The 27,032-nt window shown below is 40.4% G+C and overlaps 1 protein-coding gene across 2 annotated transcripts in view; it reads right to left on the bottom strand.

Moving 5' to 3' along the window:
- Nucleotides 1–27,032, bottom strand: part of LOC129366909 (TGF-beta-activated kinase 1 and MAP3K7-binding protein 1-like) — a 76,991-nt gene that overhangs the window by 13,313 nt on the left and 36,646 nt on the right. The window contains exons 11-13 of one of the 2 annotated variants that reach the window (XM_055041004.1): nucleotides 3,536–3,989; nucleotides 1,953–2,548; nucleotides 55–337 (exon numbers count right to left, since the gene is read on the bottom strand). In XM_055041004.1, coding sequence (XP_054896979.1) covers nucleotides 55–337; nucleotides 1,953–2,548; nucleotides 3,536–3,989 — 1,333 coding nt within the window. The remainder of the gene's footprint in view (nucleotides 1–54; nucleotides 338–1,952; nucleotides 2,549–3,535; nucleotides 3,990–27,032) is intronic. The other variant, XM_055041005.1, reaches the window with a different exon arrangement.

Raw genomic sequence — 27,032 nt, 5'->3', positions numbered from 1 at the left:
TGCGCCATACGGTCGCCGTGCACACGCCACCCCACGGCGTACCGCTTGCGTTACCTTTCGCATGTGTATGGCGAACGGTTCGGTCCAGCCGTCGAACAGCTTGAGGAAAAGGAGGCCTTCCTGCGCTGGGATTTCGTCGGCATCGTTGATGACGAACACGTCGTCCGACCTGGCCCCCTTCACCCTGGACAAGCCGTTGCGTGTCAGGAACGTCCGCAGATAGTCGTCGGCTATCCATCCGTCCTGCCGGCCGCCGTCGGGGAAGTGGTCGAGGAACACGTAAAGGATCTTATGACGGACGTAGTCGTACGTTCCGTTCAGAAGGAGACGCAGGAAACTGGGGAGACAGATAAAAGAAAATTGTCAACACTAAAGTCGCCTTTTCCAGTTCGCTTAACTTCAGCCAGAACCAGCTCACGGTCAGTCATTTCAAACTCACGGTGCCTCATTTTGTCACACTTATGCATTTAATATGATATGATGCGATAAACCAACACAAACTGGTTGGTCTATCACCAAGCGATAGATCAACGGGTTTATCTGTTGGCCCCTTCATCCCTTGGACGATGGGAATCCAAAACGACACATGGTTTTCAGCATTTTTTACAAATAAAAAATGAAAAGAATGGTGTAGCTGTAATTCAACCAAGTCAGCACTTTGTAGACCTTTTCCTCCAGTGACAGTGAGAAGTGTTTTGGATTGTGTCTCTGCCAGCCTCACTCATAGAGTTTCAATTTATTCCACAGACTCTTAATTGAAGTTAGGTCTGATTTCGACTGGGACAACACTTCAACGTTACTTGATTTGAACTCCAGGTTAAGTAGGTTTGTAGTCAATGTAAAACTGTTCAATTTCAGATAAACTGAACTTTGCTGTTAGATGTTTGGGAAAAAGTTGTAGAATCCTGGTTTAACCATCATGGCTGACCCGACTCAGGTGTTCTTTGGACTTTGTGATGCTTTTCGTTGATAGATCTTCTCCAACAAATCTCTACGGCCTTCATAGAAAAATTTCAGAGTTTTATTTGGAATGAAGAGTCTCTGTAAAGCTGCTGAAATCACATTTCTCTGCCTAACCACTTCCCTTGGTGAATTAAAAATGAATTATGATTCAACGGAAACCGACGAGGCCAGATGACCACTGTTGGGTTGAAAACCCAACGGAGATGCAAAGCGAATCCGTTGGGCATTCAGCTTGGAAAACACCACCTTTCTGCACAGACGAGCCTGCTCAACACACGCCAGACTTCCTGAGACGAGCTACTCTATTAACCTGTTGATACGCGTAGCCAAAAAAAAAAAAAAAGCAGTGTGTGTAGCTTTCATGCTGTGCCACATCCTGTGATTGAACACACCAATCTCCCTCCTCGCCCAGTCAATCATGCCGTTCGTCATAATCTGCTGGAAAATTGCTTTCAAGGTGTTGCACGTCGTTGCCAAAGAAACCAAACTGTAATTATTATTCTGCACACCGAGTCTCAACAAGCATTAAGAACGACTGTGTACAAAAGAGGGAAGGTAGAAGGGAAAAAAAGAAAAGAAAGACACTCAAAGCAACAACAGTTTGTTTGGATGGGAGCGTAGAGCATGAATAGAGCTTCTCTGGTATTGAGGACCTTAAATCAGGCATTCAGCAGAGCATCGACAGGAACGGCAGCATCAGGAAAGCTGCAGCAGCAACCAAAACATAAATCTTGTTTCGGAGCCGTGAAAATAGCTAACATTGGCTTATTTTAATTTGACACGTTTGTTTTGAACCTGACCAAGATGAATGGCCAGCAACAATGTTGAGGCGAACGCAACAAAAAACGAAATCCACAAGAAAAAGGACGACCAGAAACGAGTGAGACCAGGATTTAATGATTCCAGCAACACGCATTTGATGCTCTGCACTATCCAGTTTCAAAATGATTAAATGAAGAACAAATGAAGAAATGAACATTGTGCCATACCTCAGCGGCCGTTTCTCTCCATATGCGGTAAAGTTTGACTCGCACACCAGGAACAAATCCACGGCCTGCGAAAGCTCGTGAAAGCGCGTGTGCAGCAGGTCGAACTCGTGGTTGATGTTGATGGCGTTGATGACTCTCCGCGGCGTCTTTCTGGGCGTCAGCCGCTCCTTCGTCGGCAGGTTGGAGTGGTACACCATGGTGGGAACCCCACAGTAAGGTCCGTGCCAGCCCGGCCGGCAAACACACTTCACCAGCTGCTTCCCGCTGCCCAAAGGCTGACCTTTGCCCTTTGCCTTCCCGGTCTGCTGCTGCTGAAGCCCCAGAGGTTTCCGCTGAGCGGCTTTATCCACGTCCAAAACGTCACCAGCCACACCCGCTGCTGCTTTTACAGAGGATTCCTTGATCTCCGTCCCCTGTCTGAAACAGTAGGCCCCACGACTCGTACGCACAAAATACGAGGTTTTGTCGTCCTGGAGCTGGTGACTGCGGGTGTGAAGGTCGCCCATGGACTTTATCGGGTCGGACAGCTTTTCTTTTTCTAATTGTTCCCGCAGTTTTTGTAGGTTGGGCTCAATGTGACGATCCTCACTTTGTTTCTAGGAAGAGAGAAGATAAGAAAGAGTTCAGGTACACTGCGGGTAAATACCCTGGTATTTCATATACCACGTATTTACTATTAGCTAACTCTGAAAGTAAGTTTATTTGAGAAACGATCGCTCTAGAAATAAGAGTTGTCTACTAAACCTTTGAAAGATTTTTTAAAAAAAAGTTCTCAGTTGGAGGAATTACATTAAAAAAATATACAAAAGTTGGCAGTGCTAACTAAAACGTGACAGTGTGACATGCACAAAATTATGTTTTGCTTGTGGAGACTTTTAGGTCAAAGAGGATTGCTCATATGGAGGAGCAAAATCTGAAAGTTAGCCGTCATATGGCTCTCTGCTCTGTTGTAGAATTGAACACAGAAACAACAAAGTGTAAAAAAAAAGTCATTATCTTAATATTTACCACTCCACATAAGAGACATATTTTATCTTTCAAATTGAGATATATTGACAAGCCAAAAGCAAAAATTATTTTTGTCAGAATACATTTGGACCATCTTGATGATGGGAGTGAGAAGGTCTTATATTATGCTACTTTCCTAAAATTATGGTCTAAGTCTTTTTTTGCCAAAAGATGATTTAGGCAAAAAAACATAAATAAAATCCCTTTGGCAAAAATAAGTGACGTAGGCCATCATTTTAGAAAGGTGAGGACATCATGAATCTATTTAAACCTGTGTTGAAAAAACTCTAACAAACTATTCAACAAAAAGTTAATCAAAACTTAAAAAACCCCAAAACAATCTCTAACATCCATGGTAGAGATTGGATGGTGACCAAACTCAGGTCACCATCCTCCTCTGCCTTCATTTGGACAAAGATGGATCGACCATCCCGACAAGAAAAAAGACAAGTCTAAGCTTTTCTCTTTAACTTTAAATTGTGATGTCGAAGCTGGAAGCTTCAGCCACATAGCCATATATTCCACTTTGCATGCACTGTCAGCATGCAGTAACTCAGAAAGCCAGGGTGTTGAACCTCTCTTGACGAGTCTCCCAGGTGGTTCTCCTCTGGTTTTTCCCAGGGATGTGGAGGCGCCGGCTCCTTCATCGCTCTCACCTCGAAAAGTTTAATGCCGGCCATGCCGGCGACTCTGGCGTTGGGGTCCAACACTCCCGGGTCTACTGCTGCCCCTCCTCCACCTCCGTCCCCTAAAGACCCGGCCCCTCCGCCAGGCTTCACTGCGCCCTGACGGAGGGCGGGCAGCGGCGGGGCCTCTTCAGGAGAGGCGGGACTGAGCGGGGTGGCAGAGACGCCCTTCTCTCTCCAGAAGAAGCCCGAGACCATGATGAAGGACTTGATGTTGGGGTACGGAGCGGAGAGCTCGCGCAGCAGGGAGACGTAGTGCAGGGCCTTGTAGTAATGGAGGAAGGAGATGACACACAGACCCACCGTGCACAGCAAGAACACTCTGTGCCGCCGCATTTTCATCCTGATGGGGAAAGAAGCAGACAGAAACGAGAAAATGTGTCAGTAAAAACGTGACATCCTCCACCAGTCCACAGGCTGAGGAAGCTAGCTCAGCACACAGACCCGGTAAAGCACCAGGCTCTGACATCTTCACACTTGTTCTGTTGGAATGAGGAAACTCGATGGAGTTCAAAGAGAGGTCATGTGACAGAGTCATGCAGAATAACCTCGCAGTTGTGAAGAATTAGGAAAACATGTTTTTTTCCACAAGCATTTTGTAGTTGGACGTACAATTGTATTAGACCTTCAAAACTCAGATTGAACACCTTTTCCTGCAGCTGGAAATCTTTTGCATTACGTATCTATCAACTTTGAAGATGATGCATTTACGGTCATTTTTAGCAAGAATCACTTTAACTAAGACTGGAGCTGAATAGCGAATCCTCAACTGGATTGATGCAGAGCAAAAACAAAATATTTCATAGCATATTTTGTTTGAGTTTCTAGTTTACTACCCTTGAAATACAAAAAAAAAAAAAACATTTTCAGCAAGACGTGAGAGTTTGTTGTAGCTTGATAATTGTAAAAACTTACGAGTTCTACTGGTAGATTATTTAAATCATAATGTGAAAAAAGTCTCGTCATAAATAAAATGATCTGCCATCTGTACTAGTATTTTTTTCTTATCAGTATAAAGAAATAACTGACCTAAAACAACCTCTTGCTTGTTTTACATCTTGCTGAAAAGTTATTTGTAAGTTAGTTTTGTCTTATTGCAAGTGTACTGAGACATTTGTTCCAGAAAGTTGACCAAATATACTTGGTAAGATTTTGTGCAGTGTGTCTATACTTTGACTGGGCCAGGATATGAATAAGGCTTTGCTTTAAGCTAATGCTAGGTGATTTTAGCCCAAGGGGGATTGTGATGACGACATGGATCATAATAAACCCTAATGTTTTTTTTTTCCCAACCTCCAACAGCATTTTGTAAGCTTCAAGATACCAAAAAGCATGATGCTGCCACCGCAGAGTTCAGTTTCTTCCATGCACATTTCGCAGGTTGTTCAATCTTGGGTCTCATTTGGACACAATCTCTTTTATCGGGTTGAAAATCCTACTTTCAACCCGCCCACAACCAACTACACTGTCTTGTGTCGTTTGGTTGTGGGCCTCGATAAATTATACAGAAGTAAAGTTCATTCACTAATTACGCGAGACCTGGAGGCAGTTTGTTGTACTGGATTTTCTTTTTTTGTATAAGAGGGGCAAAATACAAAACCAGACCACACTTTCCAGATTTGTAATGGCCAAAAATGCCGCTGCTACTGCTATCATCACCACGTGTCACTACTTTGTGTCGACATGCCTAATAAAAGCCCCGATGATATACAGTGAAGGTTGATATTTTAACAAGACAAAATATAGAAAAAGGTTCCACACAATCAAGTCCTTCTGCAAAAAACTGCATGCGATGTGAGAGTTGCACAGAAAAATGAAATCAGAACAACAACGATTGAAACACAGACGACAAGGTGAGAGGTGAGAAAGAGATCCAAGCTCAGATTATGTTCAAGCAAGTCCCAGAAATCGGTCTGTTTTCAAATGTTTTCCATTTTTATAAAAGTTTCAACGAATGGGGATAAAAAATAAAATAAAAAAAAAGACCAGCTGCAAGAATTCGCTCTCGACTCGAGTGAACTGGAAGGCTCACTTTCAAACGAGTTGGACCGCGTGCCACTGCAGTGGAAAGTCCTCCAGGTCCAGTAGAAGAGCAGATGCTGCGATAACTCCACAGATCTGATTTATCAACTTGGCCATAAGACACTACCAGCGTCCTCAGCATCCCTTCTGTGCGGGAACCCAGCAGTGAAGAGTGTGAGCACCAGAAAATTCCAGACATTCCTGACAAAATGTCTCGTTTGTGCATAAAAACAAGCAACGCATTAAATCACCGCCACATTTAGAGCTGCGTCTGCACCAGGAGGCCGAGCATATGTGGAGAACTTATGGTAAAACAGTAATGAATGAGTAAAAGTAAAAATCACGCCATGCGTGTTGGAATATCGGAGAGGCAGCCGTGACCCGGTCACATCCGCTTCAAACCTTCCACTCGCAAAATGACCTGTAACTCTAGCAGCAGGAGTCAAAGCCAGCAGCGACAAACCCTTCTGAATCCAGAGCGCAGGGTTTAGGAAAAACAGACCGGCAGTCTGGAACTAAATACTGCTGCGGTCGCCCTGTTGCAAATAAAACCATATTTAACAATGGCGCAAAGCACATATGACTAAGTCAGGCCGCCTGCGCTCGGGCCAGAACAGAAATCAATTTGGGGCTTGACCACGGCGGCTCTTCTGGTAAATCCTGCAGATTGAGGCGGCCCGGCCTCTCGCTCTCCTTTCTGTTTCTGTGGCGCTTGCGGGCTGTGAAATGTTTTGATTTGGTCACGTTAACGCCAAGAGAAAAATGCACACGGGTTTGGACAGGCACGGTGGAAGGAAAGTGCACCTCGTGTTAGCTCTAGAGTTTTCACATTTAGAAAAAAATAAACAAAAGATGTCTAAGTGACATATAAAGTCACTTACAGCTCGAACGGTGCAAGTCATGCAAACCTTTTATTCCAATTGAAAACCTGGTCAGACTGTGATGTGCGTTACTAGAGACACATTCCACCTCCAAATTGCAATCATACTTTTCTCATAAACTTTTTTTGTATTTGTACAAGCTGTCTCAATTAACCAGACAGGTCGGTTTTGATAACAAAACAACTCATTAAGAAATTTGACTCCAACAGATGAAAGATGAGCTTAAAACAAGAGCAGGTTTCAGAAGGTTTCTCTTTCTGCCTGGAAGTTAGAATCGCCCCAAAGGAACCAAAGTGGGTGTTGACAGAGTATGAAAATGCTCTTTTATTTATTTCACTATTTATTTTTTACATTTATGAAATCTTTTGTGGAGAAACCAAATTTTCTCCAGGTATTCAGAAAAAAAATGGTATCAACTAACCAAGAGCTGACACCAAAAAATAAACAGTGAAAACATGTGAATGCTGCACATCTATTAATATATGCACAAAAAAAATACAAGACAACTGCACATTTCTTATGTTGAAGTTCATTTTAAAACGATTTGGCTACACAAAAGGTCACATTTGAAACTTTCAGCTCTTCATAAACGCTTAATTACTTTGTTTGTAAAAGTTTGGATGCAGAATTGATGAAGAAATTGTAAAAGTTGTAAATAAACTCTTTTGGGAATAAGGCGCAGAAGCCTTAAAGATACATTTTTAAACAGAGTTGTGCTTTGTGTTATGGCAGATTCTTTAGTAGTTTAACAAAGATCCCACTTAAAACTGGAGATGCCTGGTCCTAATTTTACAGACTGAACAAAATAAAGTTGTTTTTACATGTTTGATCTCGCTTCTAAAGCTTTTGATGTGTTTAAATGTGCTGTAATGGTGCAGAGTTACCTGTGTTCACGAAAAAGAAACGTTATAATTAGTCCAGCTTTGGTTTTCTGTATCGGAATCAGCGGTGAAAAAAAGTGGATTGGTGCCACTAAAATTTCCCTTTCTTTTCACACCCAATCTTGAATTTGGAAAGCTCTACAGCAGTAAGAAGAATCCCAAGCCGCCATCTTAAAAGTCCAAAAGAAAGCAGCAGGTAGTTCAGCAAACAGAGTCCACCACCAGTCCGTACACAAATATCACTTACGGACAGAGCTGCCGCTGCCATTTTTGTAGTGAATTCAGCAGGCCAAAGCCTACCCTGGGCCACCTAAGCCTAGTCATGACGGTCGAAATTAATCCAGGTTCCTCATGTCAGTGGCTGCTTCCACACTGCTGCTGCCAAGCGATCCTGCCTGTCAGATAACGCACAGGGTGGAGTTTTACAGGTCAAACAGATCTACAGTGCTGCAACTGCAATTAGAAATAGACAGCACACCTTTCATTCACGTTCAACAAATGTCCAAATGCTAGCCGCATGCCAAAAGCCTCACTAAAGAAACAAAAATTAGCCTTTTGGAAGAACTCGCCAAACCAGTCAAGTGTTATACGTCACAATTTTGTTTTCCCTCGCCGGTGTTTCAAAACACTAATGCTTTCTGAAACAGTTTCTAATCTTAGAAACTAGTGTTTCAAAAAGCCTTCAAAAGATTGACATTTAGTCAAGCAGAATGTTAACAACAGTCAACTGAAAAAAGAGAGAAGTCTCTCTTCGTTGCATTATATCTAGTTCCTTTATGGCACAACCGGCGACTGTTATCAGGATGAACTTTGCTCCCAACTTGCAAATGATGTTTTGTGTTTCTTTTATAGCTTCACACCTTCTGGTTAACCTTTGGTATGGAGAGCCACAAACACTTAAGAGGGACAATTATTCTCCCAGTGAGCTGTGTGAACACATGAACCTGCAGACACTGAACGGTTTACCAAAGTTTTTAATAGAAATTCATTCATCATAAAAGTTGCAAAGAAAACCATAATTTTTTTATTGCTCGGCAATAAATTAAAGACATTTTGATGAAAAAAGAGGCGGTTCATAATAGTTTAGCTTTTTTTCAATATTGTATTATTACATTGTAACTTTTTATTTGTCTAATTCAATTAGCTTTGATTAGTTTTTAAGTGCATGTTTTTATTAGTTAAATGTTTCGTTTTAGTCTTCATTATAGTACTAGTTTTAGTTTTTGCTTTGGCTAATTTTTGGTGCAGAATTCAAAAAGGCTGATAAATATATTCATAAACACAAACACAAAACAAGTTATAGCTATGATTTCAGTACGTTTTAGTGTGTTTCATAAACACGCATTATAGTTCCAGTTAGTTTAAGTTTTCATTATTTTGTGAGTTTCAATTAATATAATAGCCTTGCAAAAATACACAATTTTTTTAAACAAAATGTGGACCATTTCCTGACTTTCTTATTTCAGTTTATTTGCTCTGTTAAATCTTCGAGTCTATTCCCAGCAACAAAAATGGAAATTTATATTAAAGTTTAACAAAGTAACTCGTCTTTTGATGTTAATAGTTCTATTGCTATGAAATTAAAAAGAAAAATACGTTCTGCCTAACACTTTCTGTAAAAGAAGAATTAGACTGGTCATTGAAATTGACATGATAAAAAAAAAAAAAAAAAACTACAAAAGTGTCCACTGGAGGGCCAAATTTGTACTATTTCTGAACTGCACTTGTTAAGGGGTGAGCAGCACACAAATTTGTTCAAAGGGCCAAAAACGTTTCGGGGGAAACACAAACAGTTGTTGGAATTAACAGATGATTATGAAATAGTAGCACATCCATCCAAAATGGACAAATATATTCTGCGGGGGTAAAATGTGATTGGTTGAGCCTTCCGCGAACGCCTCTGTGAGTGTGTGATTTCACGCTTTAATATTGACTATGATTTGATCCGCTGTGCAGATAGGTGCCCAACGGAGCTTCCCCTTCCTGAATTTGAGATCCTGCTTTGGAGAAACAGGATCTTGGTGAGAAAAAGTTCACACACAACTGAAAAGCAGAACGGTTTGTTGTTTGCCGCTGCGCGACGGTCTACTGACTGACTGACGGTGTTGGATGCACTGTGGAACGCAGTGAGCAATGGCGAGATTATCAAGAACTTGATGTGTCTCAAAAATGATTGGAGAGATAAGAAAACTGACCAGGGAGGCTCCTGGGAGTTACAGGTCATGAAACAGTGCTTTTAGTTTTGGTATATATATTAAATGATTTGATACAGAGGGAAAGCGACAGATTATCCTGATGACAATAAAAATAAAAAGACTAAATGTAGACACTTCAAGTCTAACTGTTGAACTTCTAAGCCGTAATTGCAAAAAGCAGATAAAAAGTTACTAAAAGAAAAAAAATAAATACATTTCTATAGTAAGGTTTGGTGGTGGCTGCATCATGGTTTGGGTCCTTATGTCTTGAGATGGAAATGGGATCTTAGTTCCAAATGCCAATCAGTGTTGTCATCCTATTCTCAGGCATCTGCATGACAACCGATTATTTTTATAGGTCAGCATAACAACATCCTTAAAATCAACAAAAGAATAATTTTATCAGATGGAGATAAATATTGTAGCTCAGTCCTGCATGAGGCAGAAAATCTGCAAGAAGATCTGAAGTGAGGAATGTCCAGCTGGCCTCAAAAATGGACGTCAGGTGTTTTTACCGTATGGACAAGTTAGGACCGGATGATACATCGATTATATATGACCTGATCAATAGCACCAGGTAAGATGTCTGTCAGAGCATTTGATATTCAACCCAAAGAATGTGCATCAAACCCTGATCCAGAACCACACAGCATTATGGGAGATGGAGGCAGAGGAAAGACTCTAGCAGCTCAACCTCTCATAGCGAGCTAACTAGCCGGATAGCATCAACCCCCGCACTCTTTGGTTGCCTCGCAACAACCTGTTGAGTAATTTGTGCAGCAGCAGTTTCAAGTTTTGCCGTAACTGCTTAAAAATAATGACAATAAAACAACAACGGTGTGGAGACAAAACTATAAACCAGGGAAGGTTTGGTAGTATTTTAAAACAAAAACTAAAAACAATAATTATCCACATGGACTGATACGAAACACTTGTATTGTGATACGTTTCTTAGCCATATTGTCCAGCCCTAAGGCAAATATTAGCAAATCCATTTTTTTCACAGTATACATTTTTATTTCTATTTTAATAATCAGCCATTTCTTTAATAAATCATCTGCACAGTTTATCTTCGGAAGAAAAAACTCTGCTCATTGCGTGCAAGAGTATATACAAATCGTTTTAGAAAAACAAACAAACAAAAGAAACAACGCCATGTAAAAACCTCTAAGTTATTATTATTATTATTTTTTGCAGGTACACGCACTTCAGTACTAGAAAAGCTTGGCTTTGTCTGGGCCTCAAAGCTCCTTTCTGATGATACAGCAGCACACAGACCCCTCTGGCCAGCCTGCTGATCTCACCTAACAAGCCCCCATGGTGGAATCGAAAAGCAAAAAACAAGACACCTTGCAGCTGCGGGACAGAGAAGCTTCCTGGTAGAAAATCGCTCATCTGTAAAACTTTCAGCTGGAAGTAATCACTGTAGTGAAACTCATAGATTCAGCTCAGTCAGACTCTCAGAATGAAACTCAGAGAGAGACAGATAGAGATAAGAAAATAAAACCAACGGTTCACCAGCCTGATCCTGCTATGCAAATTAATTATCTTTTCATACACTGGTGGCCATGTTCCAGCTCCTCATGTGACTTTTAAATATCTACAGGAAAAGATATTCTGATACACTCTTTCGGCGCTGCAGTTCAATGATGTAGGACGAATGACAGAGAAGTCTTTGATCACGAACTGTCAAAAAAAAACAACTAACTCCTGTGTTGGTCTGGGGAACTGGTCACTCATGTGAAACTGTGCATTTGCTTAAGGAAGTCTTCTGAAGATTCCAATCTAGTAAATGGATTCTAGATAAAACACCTGGGTTATTTCTTTCGCCCAAATGCAAGTTAGTTTTACCCCAAGAGTCCTATACATTTACCAAGTAAAAATTCCAGACTTTTCTGGAATTAGCTCACCTCTCTCTCCACTATGTTCAAATGAAATTAGAAAACACTAGAGATCACTTTAAATTCAACACACATATTGATACAGTGGTTTGCCTGTGAAACCAGTGACCCACTGGAAGGAAGGAGCAACGAAGCCGACACCTTGTTGAACCTGAAAGTCTGGCTCTCTTTGCCAGCAAAAGCGGGAAATCCACCTCGGACGTTCATGGACCATAAAGCAGGCTTCGGAAGACTTCCTTAAGCAAATGCACAGTTTCACATGCGTGCGTTTATGAAACTGTGTTTGAGTAATAATAATCATCTTTCAAAAGGACACACGTCTTTGAGAGTAGAGATCTGGAATTGAAGTATGAATGTGTGAAACCTCTGAGGCTCAAGACAGCATGCACAGTTTTTTGGCTTAGTATTTTAACACTTATGGGCGAGGCAGCTAACTGCGGCTACAGAAACAGCATCAGAAGAGAGTCCTTTCAAGGAGCCTGAGTTGTGAAAAAACATGAAACAGTGCTTTTAGTTTTGGTATATATATTAAATGATTTGAATAAAAACAGACAATCACAGCAGCGCGGTGAGAGACAAAATAATTGACTCAGAATAAATTAATTCCAAACCCATAAAGTCCATAGTCCTTTTTCTAGCTCGCCATCTTCAGATCCAGATGAGGATCTGATCCGACAGGGAACAAAACCCCCACCTTCTCTAAGAGAGAGTGGCATCCTGAGCCACAATCAGCTCTGACAGAATCCCGGTGACGGTCCAGGTAAGCAGCGCCAACAATTCAGGCAATAAAATCTGAATTTTCAAAGATTTGGATAAATTTGTGAGGAAGACGCAAACAGTAAGCCACAATCACAGTGGAAACAGGTGAGCATCTTTAAACTGACCGCTGGAGAAGCTTTAAAGAAGCTGGCAGAGTTTGGGGCAACACAGGAAGTGGTGCCACAAAAAAATAAGTCCATAACTAATTGCAGGTTGCAGTATGGGTGCGTTTGCGTGTGTGCATGTAGACCTAAGTGATGGTGCTTGAACCGAGGTGGGACGATGGGGAAAGCCAGAGGAGTGCCTCCATTTCTCTAACCTCATCTTTAATTCAGAGCTGGGGCCGTCCACCAGGGCTTTCCAGCTTTCCCCACAACTGCAGCTGGAGAGAAGCGCTCAAGTGATCTGTGTCGCGTCTCACCATCTCAACATCGATCTATTTTTATACATTAATGCCTCTCTCTAGGGTCGTCATACACGGCATTGCAATCTTTTCCAGAACGAGCCGTGTTGAAATTGGAGAACGACCACAAAACAAATGAGAGGAAATATCAGGCAATGTTAAGGGCGACCTTAAGCGAGGTGCACTTTAAATTTCCAAAAACCAAGTGCTAAAGCGGCAAGTGAAAACACGACTGCAGCTGCCAATATAAAAGCACCGGGTGAACTTTTGCTCAATTCACCCCTGCTCCTCAACCAATCTAACTACAATTTTTTTATATATGGTTGGAACAATGTTCTCTTCACGGTTCTTTGGGACTAAATGTTCACAACACGCTGTGGGAAAGTGTAGATAGCAGTGAAAAGGAAATCCTTGAGAAATCTTAAAAAATTATGTGAAAGAAGCAAATAAGGCAAAAAGAATAAAACGGGGCCAAGGACAGAACCCAGCAGAACAATAAAAGAAACGTTCTTCATTTATAAAAAGCAGCTCACTAAAATTTCAGTAGATAGTCCCATTCAACATTAAAAGTCAATGATCAACTGTGCTAAATGTTTAACTCAAAGCTACTTGAGACTGGAGCTCTATGAAAACCAGATGCGGTGTTCAGTATGCCTCATTCTTTGACGGTCATTAATTCAGTTCAGTTTATTTATATACTGCCAATTCACAACAAATGTCATTAGGAAAAAATGTTTTCAGTTCAATCACAAATGCATTCCAACTGATCCTAGTTTCCAAACTATTATGCTCAAAAATTAACCAAAAGGTTTCTAAGAAAACGCGGCCAGCAGATTGCTTTTAAAAATGAGAAAAACCTTCATTCACAAGAATGTCGAACTGAAGCTCTATTCAGAGACATATTCCACAGCTCAGCAGTAATGCTACGGCTCCAACAGTTTTATCAGCTTCCTAAAGAAAACTGCATCCACCATCATCTGTTTTCACAGGCAGCTGACCTCGTCCCAACTGTGTTTGGTGGGAAAAATGCAGCCGCGCTCATTTAGCTGCAACAGCTCAAATGGTAAAACGATGACTAGCCCCTTTAATTTTAACAAGATATATCGTTCACATGCTCTCAGGTTAATTGGGACTGAAACCATTTGAAGGGTCTAAACGTCTGATTTGTGTCTGTGATGATCTCAGCCAGATGCCCCACAATCAGTCCACAGCCGGTAAAGATGGTCAGGTTATCATGAGTTGTGCAGTCAAACCATTTCCTGCTAGCTTCATTTAATTTAGGGACTTTCGCAAGCATGCACAGTTGCTAGGTGCATTTAAAACTATTATGCGTCGTTTTAAACGCCTTCCTGCAACACTTATCCTGTTGTCCCTTTGAGAGTTACCGGGGCTGGGCGTCGGCTGCTTCCTGCTTCAACAAAAGGTCTGAGGAATCTAAAGGAATCTAAAATCACATAGCTCAATCCTCAGGGTGAATCACTAGTTTGGCATTTTTCAGGTTTCTGTCAGGTTTAGCTGGTATTAATGTCCAGCTGAGTCTTCCCCTATGATGGGTAAATAGTTTGACCAGTAGATGTTAAGATGGCCTTGGGTCATTTCTGTGAGTTAAAGGGAACATTTCAAAACATTAAAAGTGATCTTTCACGTGGAACTACAAAAACACAGCTGCCTTTTGCCGTGAACAGAAACGAGAAAAAGCTTCTTTGGGAGAAAAAGCTTCTTAACATCAGTTGGAAGAAAGAGGAAAGATTTCTACTGTTTTTACTGCAGGGTACAGAAAAAATTGGATTCCTGAATCCAAGAATGAGTCAAAAATGCACAAGGTTTCACCATGGTTTTAATTCTTCAAATGCTCTCCCATGAATGCAAAATGTCTGCCCACATCGAACTGAGAGGACATTTATTCCCTCACTTGTGAGCCAAATGAATTCTGTCAGTATTTTCACTCCTTTCTCGGCCACCATTCGCGTGGTTTTTGAATAAAGTGGACAAATGTCTAAAGTTGCATTTAGACAGACTTAAAGAGTTCTGGGTGTGACAAATGGTATTGTCAGAATAACAGTTTGTCCAAGAGCATTAGACGAAAATAACAAAGATCAAAAAAGTTTAAGCTCTAATGAACACTTAACACCGGAACTGGAAAACATTTTAATTATCCCAAATAAATAAAGAACACTAGAGAAACAGCAAATAAAACGAATTATGACGTTTCTGTAAACAAAATTGCCCTTAAAAAAAGTTATATGAGCTTTTTGAGACCAATCAACCAGACTGCAGACTTTTGTCACCCACTTTTTGAGAGGACCGAGTAAAATGATAAATCAAGCAAATTAAAACGATTGATGTCGTTTTAATTTGTCATGAGCTCAAATTACTTATTGCTTTTTCTGAACTCACATTGAAGAAAACTTTGAAAACACTCCTTGCTTCTTGGGTGGCCACTGTGTTAAAGAGTTATGACAGATTCCTGTACATTGCGTTATCACTTTTGCCCTTCAGTTTTCCTGAATTACTGAACTGTTCAGGTAAACAAAGAAAAAGGAAAAAAAAACTTTTTCAGTGTTGCAGTCAGAACCCTAACAATATTTATAAGTCTTAAATCTAGACAGTAAGACACCTCAGGGCCTGCAGTGACTAAACTGAATTCTACCTTTTTTCCTCAAGTCGAATCAGCCATTTTAACTTTTTTCTCTTTTAGGGGGGCTTCACTTCCGTGCCTCCTTTCATTTCAGCTTACTGTCACTGATTCTCAGCTGCATCGCTGACACCAGAGGTTCACACGGGCAGTCAAGGCATATTCACGTCCCAATCTTCCCCTCAGCTGAACTGAATCTTTTTCTTTGCTACGTTTGTGCAGCGCCTGATTCCTGTGGAGAGGGTGCCTCTCACTGAATTGACCCCCCCGCTAGTTCCCCCTCTAATTACATTTCCTCCACTTACTGAAGGTCACTGCAGAGATTTTAATGCTGATAGATGCTTTTCAAAAATCTGTCAGGCCATGATTTATTACAGAGCCTGCTATTTTTAGAAGCAGCCAAATGATGTCAAAGGCTGCTGGAGTCTGCAGTTGGAGTTTTTTTTTATTTTTATTGGATTTTTATGTAATTCCATCATTTTTGCGTAACGCCACAATTTTTCAACAGACAATCCTGCACAGATAAGGAAACAGACTTGCATACAAAGAAAATCTTTTAAAAAAAACACAATAAAGCTGTTTTGAATCCTGTTATTTGGTTACCATAATTGATGCTGAGAGTTTAAAATCTTTAATGCAACGCAAGAGGAAATTTATTAAAGATTTGAACCAATTCTTTCTTTTATCAAACAAATTTATTTATTTATCTATTTTTTGTTTATGGGTAAAAAAAACATTAAAATGTAATTTTATTAACAGCTGCATAAAACCAGTCAAATTCAATTAATTCTTTTTTTTTATACCAAAAAAAAAAGGAAAATAAAATTTTGTTGTTACTCATATAAAAGTGATAATAAGTCTCCTTCCCTCAGTAACAACCTCACTGCTGAAGAGGGTTGCTGTTTTGTTACGACGCGTTCACTGACTGGAAAGTATCCGACTGGCAGCCGACTTTTCTTAAACATCTTTTAAGGAGCTTTATTAATAATATGTTCTCAAGCAAAAAACATGAAAAGCAGAAATGGCTGATGTGGGGAAAATGTTGATGAACAAAGTTTACACTCGCTGAAAAAGATGCCTAATTAAGAATGACGATGCCACCAGTGTTAAAGCATCAAAACTTGTGGTTTGTTTTCTACTGCTGACAAAGCACTTCTTTCTTTATTGTTGTTTCCCCCCCTTTTTTTATCTCACCCACTCATTGCCCTCTCCATGAGAAACTGAAGCAGTTAAAGGTACTGCAGGCATAATGTGACTGTGCAGTGAACCGAAAACAAAAAAAGAAAGAAGAAAAATCTTTGGTAATGTCTGACCTTTACTCTGCATTCATGTCTTTATTTTAAATTTTGCATAAAATGCAAAATCCTTTCTATTTTTTCTTCCATCTTTTCTACTTTCATCTTCTCTGAAGACTGCCGAATTAAAAATGGTTTTGGACCAAAACCAAAAACAAACAAAAAAAAACAACTGCGCAGACAGATTTGAAGCTCTACCTATTCTGGATATCCAGCTGTTTATTGTGGGGGCAGAAACGACACCAGATCCCCTGCTGAAACACACATCAAGTCACAAAAATGCCCACTTCTATTGCATCCTCTCAAACCAACAGATGACAATCACAAAATAACACTCCATCAAAACTGCTGACACATAAGCCAGACCTGCTTGCTTTTTTTTTTTTTTTTTTAAATTCAGCTGCATGTAAGCGTGTACAAGCAAACCAGGGATTAACTAAAGTAGGTCAGCTGGCATTAAAACAAAGCAGGCTCCTATTGTCTCTCCTGCTATCAATGTTATTATGGAAACAGGAAGATCGAAGCCATTAGAAATATTCCATTTTGGCCTGATGGTCTTTTGGTAATTGCTGAATCAGGCCTGATGCAGCGGGAGAACAGCGCCGTTGTGTCCAATTCTGTCCCGTGTTGTGGCCCCGGTGCTGAAAAGTGGCTCACACTGGTTTAAAGACGCAGCAGTTCGTTCAGTCAGGAACTGATGAGTAAACATCCAGTTCTCACCAGCGGCTCTCCGCCGCACCGATGTGACATCACTGTACTGTGCTCTTCTATGTTTTCATAATTTACTTTGAATTACCTTGGTGGAGGAATGTGTTCTAGAAGCTGTCATGTTCATTGTTTTTCAAGGTCAAAGTAAAACTCGGCTTCATCACGCCATCCGACAAAGTTCTCCACCTGCCAGCGTGTGCTTGCAAAGGACGGAGCAGAGTCTCTGTGACTCTCACATCACAGAGAGTTTAACACGACAGAGATTTCTGAAATCTGCTGATAGCTAACTTCCTGTTTCAGAAGTACCAACAATAATCCACAGTGATGCAGTTTCCCGTATAGAAGGATCGTTTGCGCTTCATCTAATTTCCATACAAACCGAAGGTTTCATCTTAGACTCTGTGGTAACAACTGGCACTCAGAGGTGCGCTGACGAGGTATTCTCGCGTCAGCTTCACTGAGCACAAAAAGATCAAGTTTTTACTTCCTTATTATCCAAGCAAGCAAAATAGGAAGCAAAAAAAAAAAAAGAAACTGAATCCAGCTTTAAGTCTCTTTCAGCATAATTTACATTTATTCAGTTGACAGGATTTTTTTTTGTCATAGGTTTCCTTTGCTAGGCCTTTTCAGTTTCACTTGTGCTTACAAAGTGCAAAATGACTAAAGTTAATTTGAGCGGAACCAACCTGAAGAAAAGGCCGTTTGTGGCCATTTGTGCATACGAAACAATAATTTGACGATAATCTTCAATTTCAATTCTTGTTTAAATGTATAAGAAGCTTGCATAATGGGAGTTAATTGCATCATTCTGTTTACATGCTATGTATTGCCAGTTCTATTCTACGTCTCCTTAAGCCACAGGAAAATTTGTCCATTAAAATAGAAAATTCAGCTCATATCTCTGAAGCCGCACAGAGGAACTCAGGTTTCTCCGTCTTCCAAGCAGCGTGTCTTTCCTTTGCTTGCGGCCTTTGTGCAGACTGAATGTTTTTGGTGTTTGCAGAACTCACAACTGGAACACGAGCCGCTCTATAAAAACAGGGGGCGACGAGATTACTACTAAAAATGAAACCTTAAAAAGTTACTGGTAATACCTGGCAGCTCCTGAATTGAGATTCTTCGCGAAGCAGCAAAATCTGCCACCAAAACCCCAACAGAATGTGGTGCTGAGTTTTCAAAGACCAACTGAGATTTGCCAACACAGTTCAGTCACTTTAAACCTATTGTATTTTTTTATGCTTTGGTTTAATTTAAAATAGACTTTGAATCAGAAGATACTAATCCTAGAGGTACCAAAGAGAAAAAAAAGCCCATAAAGATGAGAAATAATTATGAGCAGTAGTCTGACATTTTCATTTAGGCATTTGTTGCAATATAATGTAGAAAAACAGTTCTTTGAGCCACAAAAAAGTAGCAACATTTTATTTCCAGAAGAAAGCCTTGAGGTGTGGTAAGAGCTAAGAGGCATTAGGAAAAACTCAACTAAGTTAATTGACTTCCACTTGTGTGATTACAAATTTAATCTGAGTTAAACAACTCTAAAGGGATTCTGGCAGCTGGAATATTACCCTGCTGGCTCTAATCTCCCCCATAAAAACGAATGTAAACAGAGCGGAGGACACAGAGAGGAATGAGAAGAGCGAGAGTGAGGGAAGCATGGCTACAGAAGGACATTTTGTTTTAAGTGAAGTAAGAAAAGAAGATGCTGACAAGGATGTGTAAAACTTTTCTGACTCCTCTCAGAAAGTTCTCTTAAATTCACATTAGCAATAAACCCTTTGATTGCTGGGGAGCAACCACACACTTACATTCTCTCTCGCACCTCCAGCTATTGAAACATGGATTAAGATCAGTTTAAACACTTTATATTCGACAATTTACATGAGACAATAGCTTTCCGCTTTCCCTACACTTGAGGGTTGAATATAGAGAAAAAACACCCCAGAAATGTCATTGGCTGAACATCTGTCGTTGTGTATTTACAGAACAAACTGGCTCTACCAGTTTGTTCAACGGGCAACGTTGTGTACAATAGTTTGTTTACATAAGACCTCTATCTGGAAACTGCTGGTAATTTCAGATGTTGACATGGAGAAGAGTTCCACGTATAGAAGGCGGTGCCAAGACATCTGAAATTTGCTGTTGTCATGCAAAGGCACTAAATGGCGCTGTCATTTTAACATGTAGTCGAAAAGAGCCCACGCTTTTAACCATTCGCTTCCACCTCATTTAGATAACAGTAACCTGTCTCCGATGAACCAAGAAAACACCTTTCAGAGGGCGTTTCGAAAAGTACCGCGTAAATACACGGCTGGACCGGAACAAAAATGCTGCGGTTGCACGAGGCGTCCGATTCAGGCATTGGAGCGACGAGCCCTTCATACTTGGAATCGGCTACGCGTGCGGCGTTTTACAGAAAAGCAATGGATGCAACATGATGGAATTTGGATTGTTTTGTTTTTTTTCTCTTGTGACTCAGTCGTAATAGTTAGGATTAAATTACTTTAAAATGTGTTTTTCTTTTAGGATTATATTGAGTTGTCAGCTAAGGAATGACGAGATGAAGTGAACATGTTCAGCTGTTGGTCAGAAATCATACTGGGCAAGTTTTTGTAAACATTTTTTTGACACGAACCAGTTATATACCTCACCTCACACGACCCCCAGAGAACACATTCTATCCTACACACACTCACACACACACACAGACTTACCAAAGACCTCCTCTGTTTCCTGCTCTGTGTGTGTCACTCCCAGCTTCGCTCCCAAACGGAGAGCAACTTTCTAGGCACAGTGACAGATTGATCTGCCATCGCTGTGAGGGCGGCAGTGTCCAATGAAGAGTGGCAGACTGCATAGAGTTGGGAGTGTTACACATTTGTAACGACTCCCAATTGCCAAAGGCAGAAACAAAGTTCCTTTTTCGCACCGCTGGGCTAACTTGTGTGAGATAAGAACAGTTCAGGACGTTAGGCAACACTCTGGGTTTGTGTGAAAAATGTCCAAGTGGGAAAAAAAGCAAAGCATAATGAAACTCTCATGGGTGCCTTCCAAGTTGCACGTGAATACATGTCCGTCTGGAGAAACTGTAAAAATCTTTGTTACTTGAGAGCATTCTGCAACACAAAGATTTTTTCACCACACCCTCTCGTGTACAGACTTGACCTACCATTCAACTGAGCTAATTTTAAACACGAAGGGGAGGGAGGGGAGATGTCTGCAGCCATATGATAAATAGAGATATAATTTCAACCTCCTTACACTGTTGTCCACGGTGGAGTAAAATCCCGTTTTGACCTCTGAGACTCTTGTAAGAACAACAATCGAGATCCTGACAAGAAAGCAGCCGCCATTCAAAATACTGTTGATTCCTTACGTTGCAGCGCCATGAAGTCATTTTTATCATATTATATAATGGCAATATAGCCACAGGGATAACAGTGGGAGCTTTTTTCTACATTCTGGGACCCGTGACGGCCTCTGTGTTTAGATGTACCATTTCTCCTGCTGACAGCGATGTGAATATAGTCATTGCAGGACCTTTGATGGAATTGCATATCATGTGAAAATAAATATTCTGCTCTTTATGCATTTATTTTCCCTTTTGCTTTGTAAATGCATTCAAAATATAACATAAATGCAGATACAATAAAAGTCAACAGCTCTATTTATCATAAATCCGCAAGATATGATGCAGACAAATTCAAATGTCGGGTTTTGTCTACTTCTTCGTGTTCTGCTTCACGCGAGGGTCAATATTTCAGGTCTCAGTTGGTTGTGACCACGAAGGTTGCAATCAGCTTCAGCAAAACTTCAACTTCCGCTATCCTTTACTAAAGTGTCACTACAAAAATGTTCCTGCATGTTACTGCAGAGATATGATAATACAAGAACTAAAAAAAAAAAAAAAAAAGCACAGAGTATTGTACAATTTCACAAAAACTACACGCTCTCTTTAGTTCTCTGAAGCATCTTTCCCAGTTTTGAATGTGAATTAGTTTAAGGTAACACCCCTACAGGCTCAGTCTTGTTTAAAAGACTCCTTTGTCCTGCAGCAACCCACAAGATCACTTTACTTCCAGGTTTACAAGTCATTTCCCCAAATTAAAAATTCAGCGAATGACGAGCAAAATACCATCGGAACAGGAGATTACCTGTTTCTTGGAAGCAGCTCTCCCTGTGGGTGTGGCACACAGACACCATCTCTGTCTGAAACTAAGATGTTTTGTTTCCGATCTTTAGTTTTGATTTTGGATATTTCAAATGTTTTCCAGTTCCAGTGTTAATTGTTCCGAAGATATTATTTTTGGTTTGTGAGAGGTCGCGCTTGCATTAAATTGTTGTTATCGTTGTAATATTATTTGAAATTGGACTCAAAATGACAATGTTACCATCTACTGTGATCATTTCTGGGACAATTTATCATCAAGTGAAAATTGTTATTGTCATCTATTTCTTTCTTTCTTTCTTAGTTCTTAGTTTTGTCCACAATTTTTTTTGTGGGTCCCTAATTAGTCAAAGGCAGCATAAAGCCAGTAGCCAATGACTTTTTTCCTAGAACGAAGCTTTGCACTGAGCTCATGTTTCCCTGCTGGTGGAAACAAGACCATTTAGCAAGCTCAGGAAGTCGACTGAAATCTGCCTCGGTGCTCATGTCGGCCAATCTGTCTTTGTTTACAGTACAAACCGGAAAGGTCACAGAGGAAGACGAAAAAGAAAACTGAAAGGGGGGGAAAAGCACCATGCTCGCATATCCAGACAACCTGAGAGTCTAAACAACCCAGGGACATTTCCTGGCCTCCTCTCCACTTCAATGTTAATGCTAAGTTTCACAAAGGTGAACTAACAAACCTGCCAGCATTTCTAACCTTCTCCTGTCGTTTATTCCCAATTCCCATCTCTCCTGATATCATTTCCCTTAAATTTGTATCTTTATTTCTTTAACAAAGTTTGAAAAACACAACAACAAAAATTCCTCACCCAATATTTGATGTGACAAAGGACAAAAGATGGATATTCACAAACCACCAAAAGTATGAGAATAGGTTTAAAATAAAAAGAAGTCAATAAAAAAAAAAAAGAAACTCGTGTCCTGGTTTTAACTCAGACCGGATTGCCGGTGTTTACACTCATTTGCAGTTTTTGCCCCTGAGCTTCACCGAAGGCTGCAGGAAAGCATGGCAGTGGCCAGACTGTTCCAGATCAATGGTGAAGGAGAGGAGGTAACCAAATTGTTTCCTGGCCTAAGTTTGAATACAAAAGCTATCAAACGAACTGCAACAAAGCTGAAAGTGTCTCGCTGTGTTTTGCATCACATAGAAGAAGAAAGCAGAGTCACTGGCGTGTGTGAGACACTGGGAAAGTTTAAATAAGTACAGACAAACACTTAGACAACGTACCATGTCAGGGAAATCAGACAAAACCGGCACTTTCAATGCAGACGGAACGAGGATGTGATTCGTTACTAATTCTCATCCTGTACAAGTATATCTCAATTAACCAGAATATCATCAAAATTGCAATCTTTTTCAGTGAAACACATTTAAATTGGATTAGGCACTCCAAGAGTCTTGTATGTCAAGCTTTTTATGTTTGTTTTTTTGTGAAACATTTCTCAGCAGTCTCACATGAGATGAATTCACTCTTGATAACAATCTTGGTCAGAGCTCTCTTGAGGTCCCACAGTTTTGAGGTATGCAGAATTAAGTGGAAGAGCGCGAGTTTATCTGAATGCAGTAAGCTTCACTAATGCACGGAAACAACCCAGAACTACCACAGGCAAAAGATGCTGCCACAGATGCAAGAGAGTATGAAAATGCCTTTATCATTTTAGTAGTTGGATCGCAAACTAAGTCAACCATGGAAGTCTAAAAATGCTAAGTTTATGAAGTATTTATTCAGGTTATTGTTTATTCATCCTCCGAATTTTCGAGCATTTTATGAAAAAACAAAGTTTTAAGAAAATTTGCAATAACCTTACGTCAAGCTAATGCTAAGAAGACGCTTTGTCTGCACTGACAAAGATTAGTCAGAGCTACACAGTATATCAAATCACAATCATTCGTCACATTTTCAGCTGATGCAGTTTGTTTTCACGCTGCACTTTGTTAAACCAACCAAACACAGAAAAACATTTCACAAAATGTAAACAAAAATGGAGAGGTGTCAGATTTTAGAGGATACTGGATTTCTCTTTTGCTAGGAAGACCATCGCGTTTGTCTTGGTTGTATTTACCCAGAATGTTCCGCGCCATAGTCACCTTCCTGCTTTTGGAGAGCTCTCCAGGTCGCTTGTCTCCACATATGCATTTGAATCACACCAGAATTCACTTCAGCTGAACCAAGATCCAGGAATGTAGGCAGAGTTTGCTTTCACACCTTCCAAAACGAGCCGAACTTCCTACAAACTCGAGTTCCATTAAAGCCGAGCTACAGCCTTACATAAATTCACATGTTTCATTTGTGCACAGTAATAATGTGGGCCGTGGTTACATCTGAGGCTTATCACTGGAGATGCTCCTGAGCTTCTATATCTACCAATAAAGACTCTTTACAGCCGGGGCTTTTAATGTGGGGGGCAAGACCCCTGATGAGAGAAGTGGGGTTTGAGGGAAGGGCTTGTGTTGTTCTGACAAAATAATCTCCTTTTTTGCAAACTGAAGTAATGTATGACCCATCAATATGTCTGCCACGGTCTATTTTTCCAAATTACACAATCAACGTGGACCACTGTGTTAATTTATAAAGTATTATAAATTTACTTTATAAATTTATAATATTTGTATATAAGTCATACAACTGAAAAAAAAGATGATTAATTTTGTATACAATGACTAAAGTAAAACGTATTATTTCATTTTTGTTATATTCTAGCTTTTTAATACATCCAGATGCATCCCAGCATCAAATAGTGTATTTATGGGGTAGTAGATCTAACAAAGCAGTAAAGTCTAAGTAATCCCATGCCAATTCTGCTAAATCTGTCCAATTATCAGCCTTGGGCTATCTATAAACAGAAACTACAACACACATACATCGGGCGACAATATTCCTCTTCTTCGTAGGTAGGCTGAAAGAGATGGTCTATAATCACCGCTGTAGATTTGCAGTCCTACTGAACAGAGTGTGAGTGCTTTACCAACCTAATAGATTAAGTTTGCAATCTGAGAGTCAGGACTCCACATTTCAGTAGTTCTCTTTCTCATTTCCTGTTCTTTGGGTTGCTTACCATGTAGCTTTTTGGCATCGTTCAGAGAATACGTTTCATTTCCTGGATCACTTCAGTTTTTATTTTTTTCTCACGAAATGCGGGATAAAAAGCTCAGGCCCGCATCGTTGAAGATGGAACACAAAATTCCTTTGACCTCGGATAGATCTTAGCGAGAAGTGCTAAACATGTGGCGGACTATAGAGACGAGTCGATGGTGTGAATGGAGGTGGATGTTGACGGAGATAGAGTGCGATTCAGTGTGGCGATATGGGGTTATTCTTTGTTTAAGAAGTGTGAAAGAGCAACGGCGTAGCCATTGTTATCGCAGTTCGTCAATATGTCGCTCAATGACCCTGTTTTAATTCACAGCGGAGAAACTTTTCAATTAAAGGGACACAAAAACTGTCAATAAATCCCTGAATCGGGAGACGCGGTCAGGCAACCAGTGCGGTTAAAGTGTTTATGCACAAATGCGTGGCTGTATGCTGGATAAAAAAAAAAAAAAGATAATTTAGATTCACACAAAGGCTCTCTCTTCTTCACTGAAATGCTGCATTGTGCTCCTGGAACAGTGCGCTCTTTTTTCCAAATTCAGCTGTCATCAGAGAGTAAAAGAGCAAAGTATGGACATTCCAATACATACGCAGGCACATTCACACGAGCAAAGAAAAATACAATGGCCCTCCGGTGTTTGCAGGGTGAGGGACTACAGAGGCCTGCAATTAGCTGAACTTTGCAAATATTTCAGTACAAATGCTTCTAAATGCCTTTTTTAACCGTTCCTCAATCTTAAGAGATAGGATCCATTGGATTCCACGTGCGCTTTTACACGGTTTCTTTGGTGTATGTGCGTGTGTGTGTGTGTGTGTGTGTGGGGGGGGGGGGGGGGGGGGGGGGGATTGACGGTTGAACAGGACAACCACAGGAGGGGCAAAGGGGGCATATAATTTTGTATGATTACTAAATCCTAGGGATACACTGATATGAAAATTTGACTTAATATCAATATATGATATTAATATTGGTCTTATGGCCCATGACAAATATTTACTGTCTGTAAATGTACAGACAGTAAATACTGTCTACACATATATAACTAACCTTTTGACACCATAAAGAACAACCTGCACTGCATGTGTAGCTGCGTTTCTATTTCAATTGTGTGCAAAACTTTGTTGATATTCCGCTAATGTTGAAATAACACAATTTTGTAATTGAAATTAAATAAAAACCGCAAATGAAATCACATGTGAATAAGTTTGTCCACGCAGTAGCTGACTAAAAAAAAACACATGCAATACCATCATCCTCCAACTCCTTCCTGTCGTCTTCCTCATCTTTCCTACTTCCAGTTTTCAGTGACGTGACTTGTGTGTTGCGAAAAAATGTTTCCATTGCAGTTTTGCAAAACATAAATTTTGATGCAAATTTGAAATGTGGTGCAAATTTTGAAACCACCTCATCCAAACACTAAAGCTCTATCGAAAAACTGGATTTTTTCAGCAATTGGTGTGTTTCCCTGAAGCAAATTTATTTTCGCAATTCCAATTTCCAAAATTTGACAATAAATGGAAAGCCGGCTACTTTCACTGTCACACCACCAAACAAACGCTAACAAGGTGAAAATAAACATTAGTTGTTAACATCAGCCCAGTTTTATTTATCAGCCTGATACCGACATGTTAAAGATTGACACCGATATTAGTGCCGATACATTGTGCATCCTTACAGCTACCTAAAGTGAAAGGAGTTGACTTGTGGTTAAAATAAACCTCTGTCACCACAACACAGCGACGAAGATCACTGATGACACATTTGTGGAAATAGAAGAAGAGGCGCAGCAGGACAACTCCCAGACAGAGAAGAAGACATAAATAGTAAAGGAGGTGGTGGGAAGGGAAGTGGAGGCTGGGGGGGTTGACACAGATGTGTGTGTGAATTAAAATAGGTGAGCAGACTACTGATTACAGGCATGACCTTGTGATCACAAGAACCCAGTCAAGAAGGGGGAAAATGTTTTATCAATGCTTGCGTCTGGGAGCAAAATGCACGAAAGAGAGCAAAGCGTGGAAGAATAAATGTTCCCCACTTCCAACAATAATATAGGAGTTCACGGGATATTTTTCTCTCAAAATGGTCCGATTGTCAGATAAAAAATGATTTCTGTGCTGCCCAAGTAAACAAAAGCACGTAGCTGATTTAGCTTGACTGATTATCATATTCAAAAATCCAGTGACTGACTTGCTTCGGAGCCCGCTGCAACGTATAGCAACTGTACTTCAGCCTTGCCTGCGGGGCTCGCCATAACAACCAGGCATTTGTCAAGTGAAATGAGGGCAGAATGATTTTGGGTATAATTTATTGGTTTTGACACAGTCGGCGGGAACATTTTTTTCAGGCTCTATCTTTTTCCAACAAGCTGATTTATATTCAAATAGTGTTTAGCTGTGGGCTGTATATTCACCAAGAGCGCTGTAAAAAACCAGAGAGGAGCGA

The sequence above is a fragment of the Poeciliopsis prolifica genome, unplaced genomic scaffold (genome assembly GCF_027474105.1).
Source record: "Poeciliopsis prolifica strain line A6 unplaced genomic scaffold, Auburn_PproV2 SCAFFOLD016, whole genome shotgun sequence".
NCBI classification, from domain to species: Eukaryota; Metazoa; Chordata; class Actinopteri; order Cyprinodontiformes; family Poeciliidae; genus Poeciliopsis; species Poeciliopsis prolifica.
The sequence above is the reverse complement of the archived record's forward strand: the minus strand, read 5'-3'. Positions and strand labels throughout refer to the sequence as shown.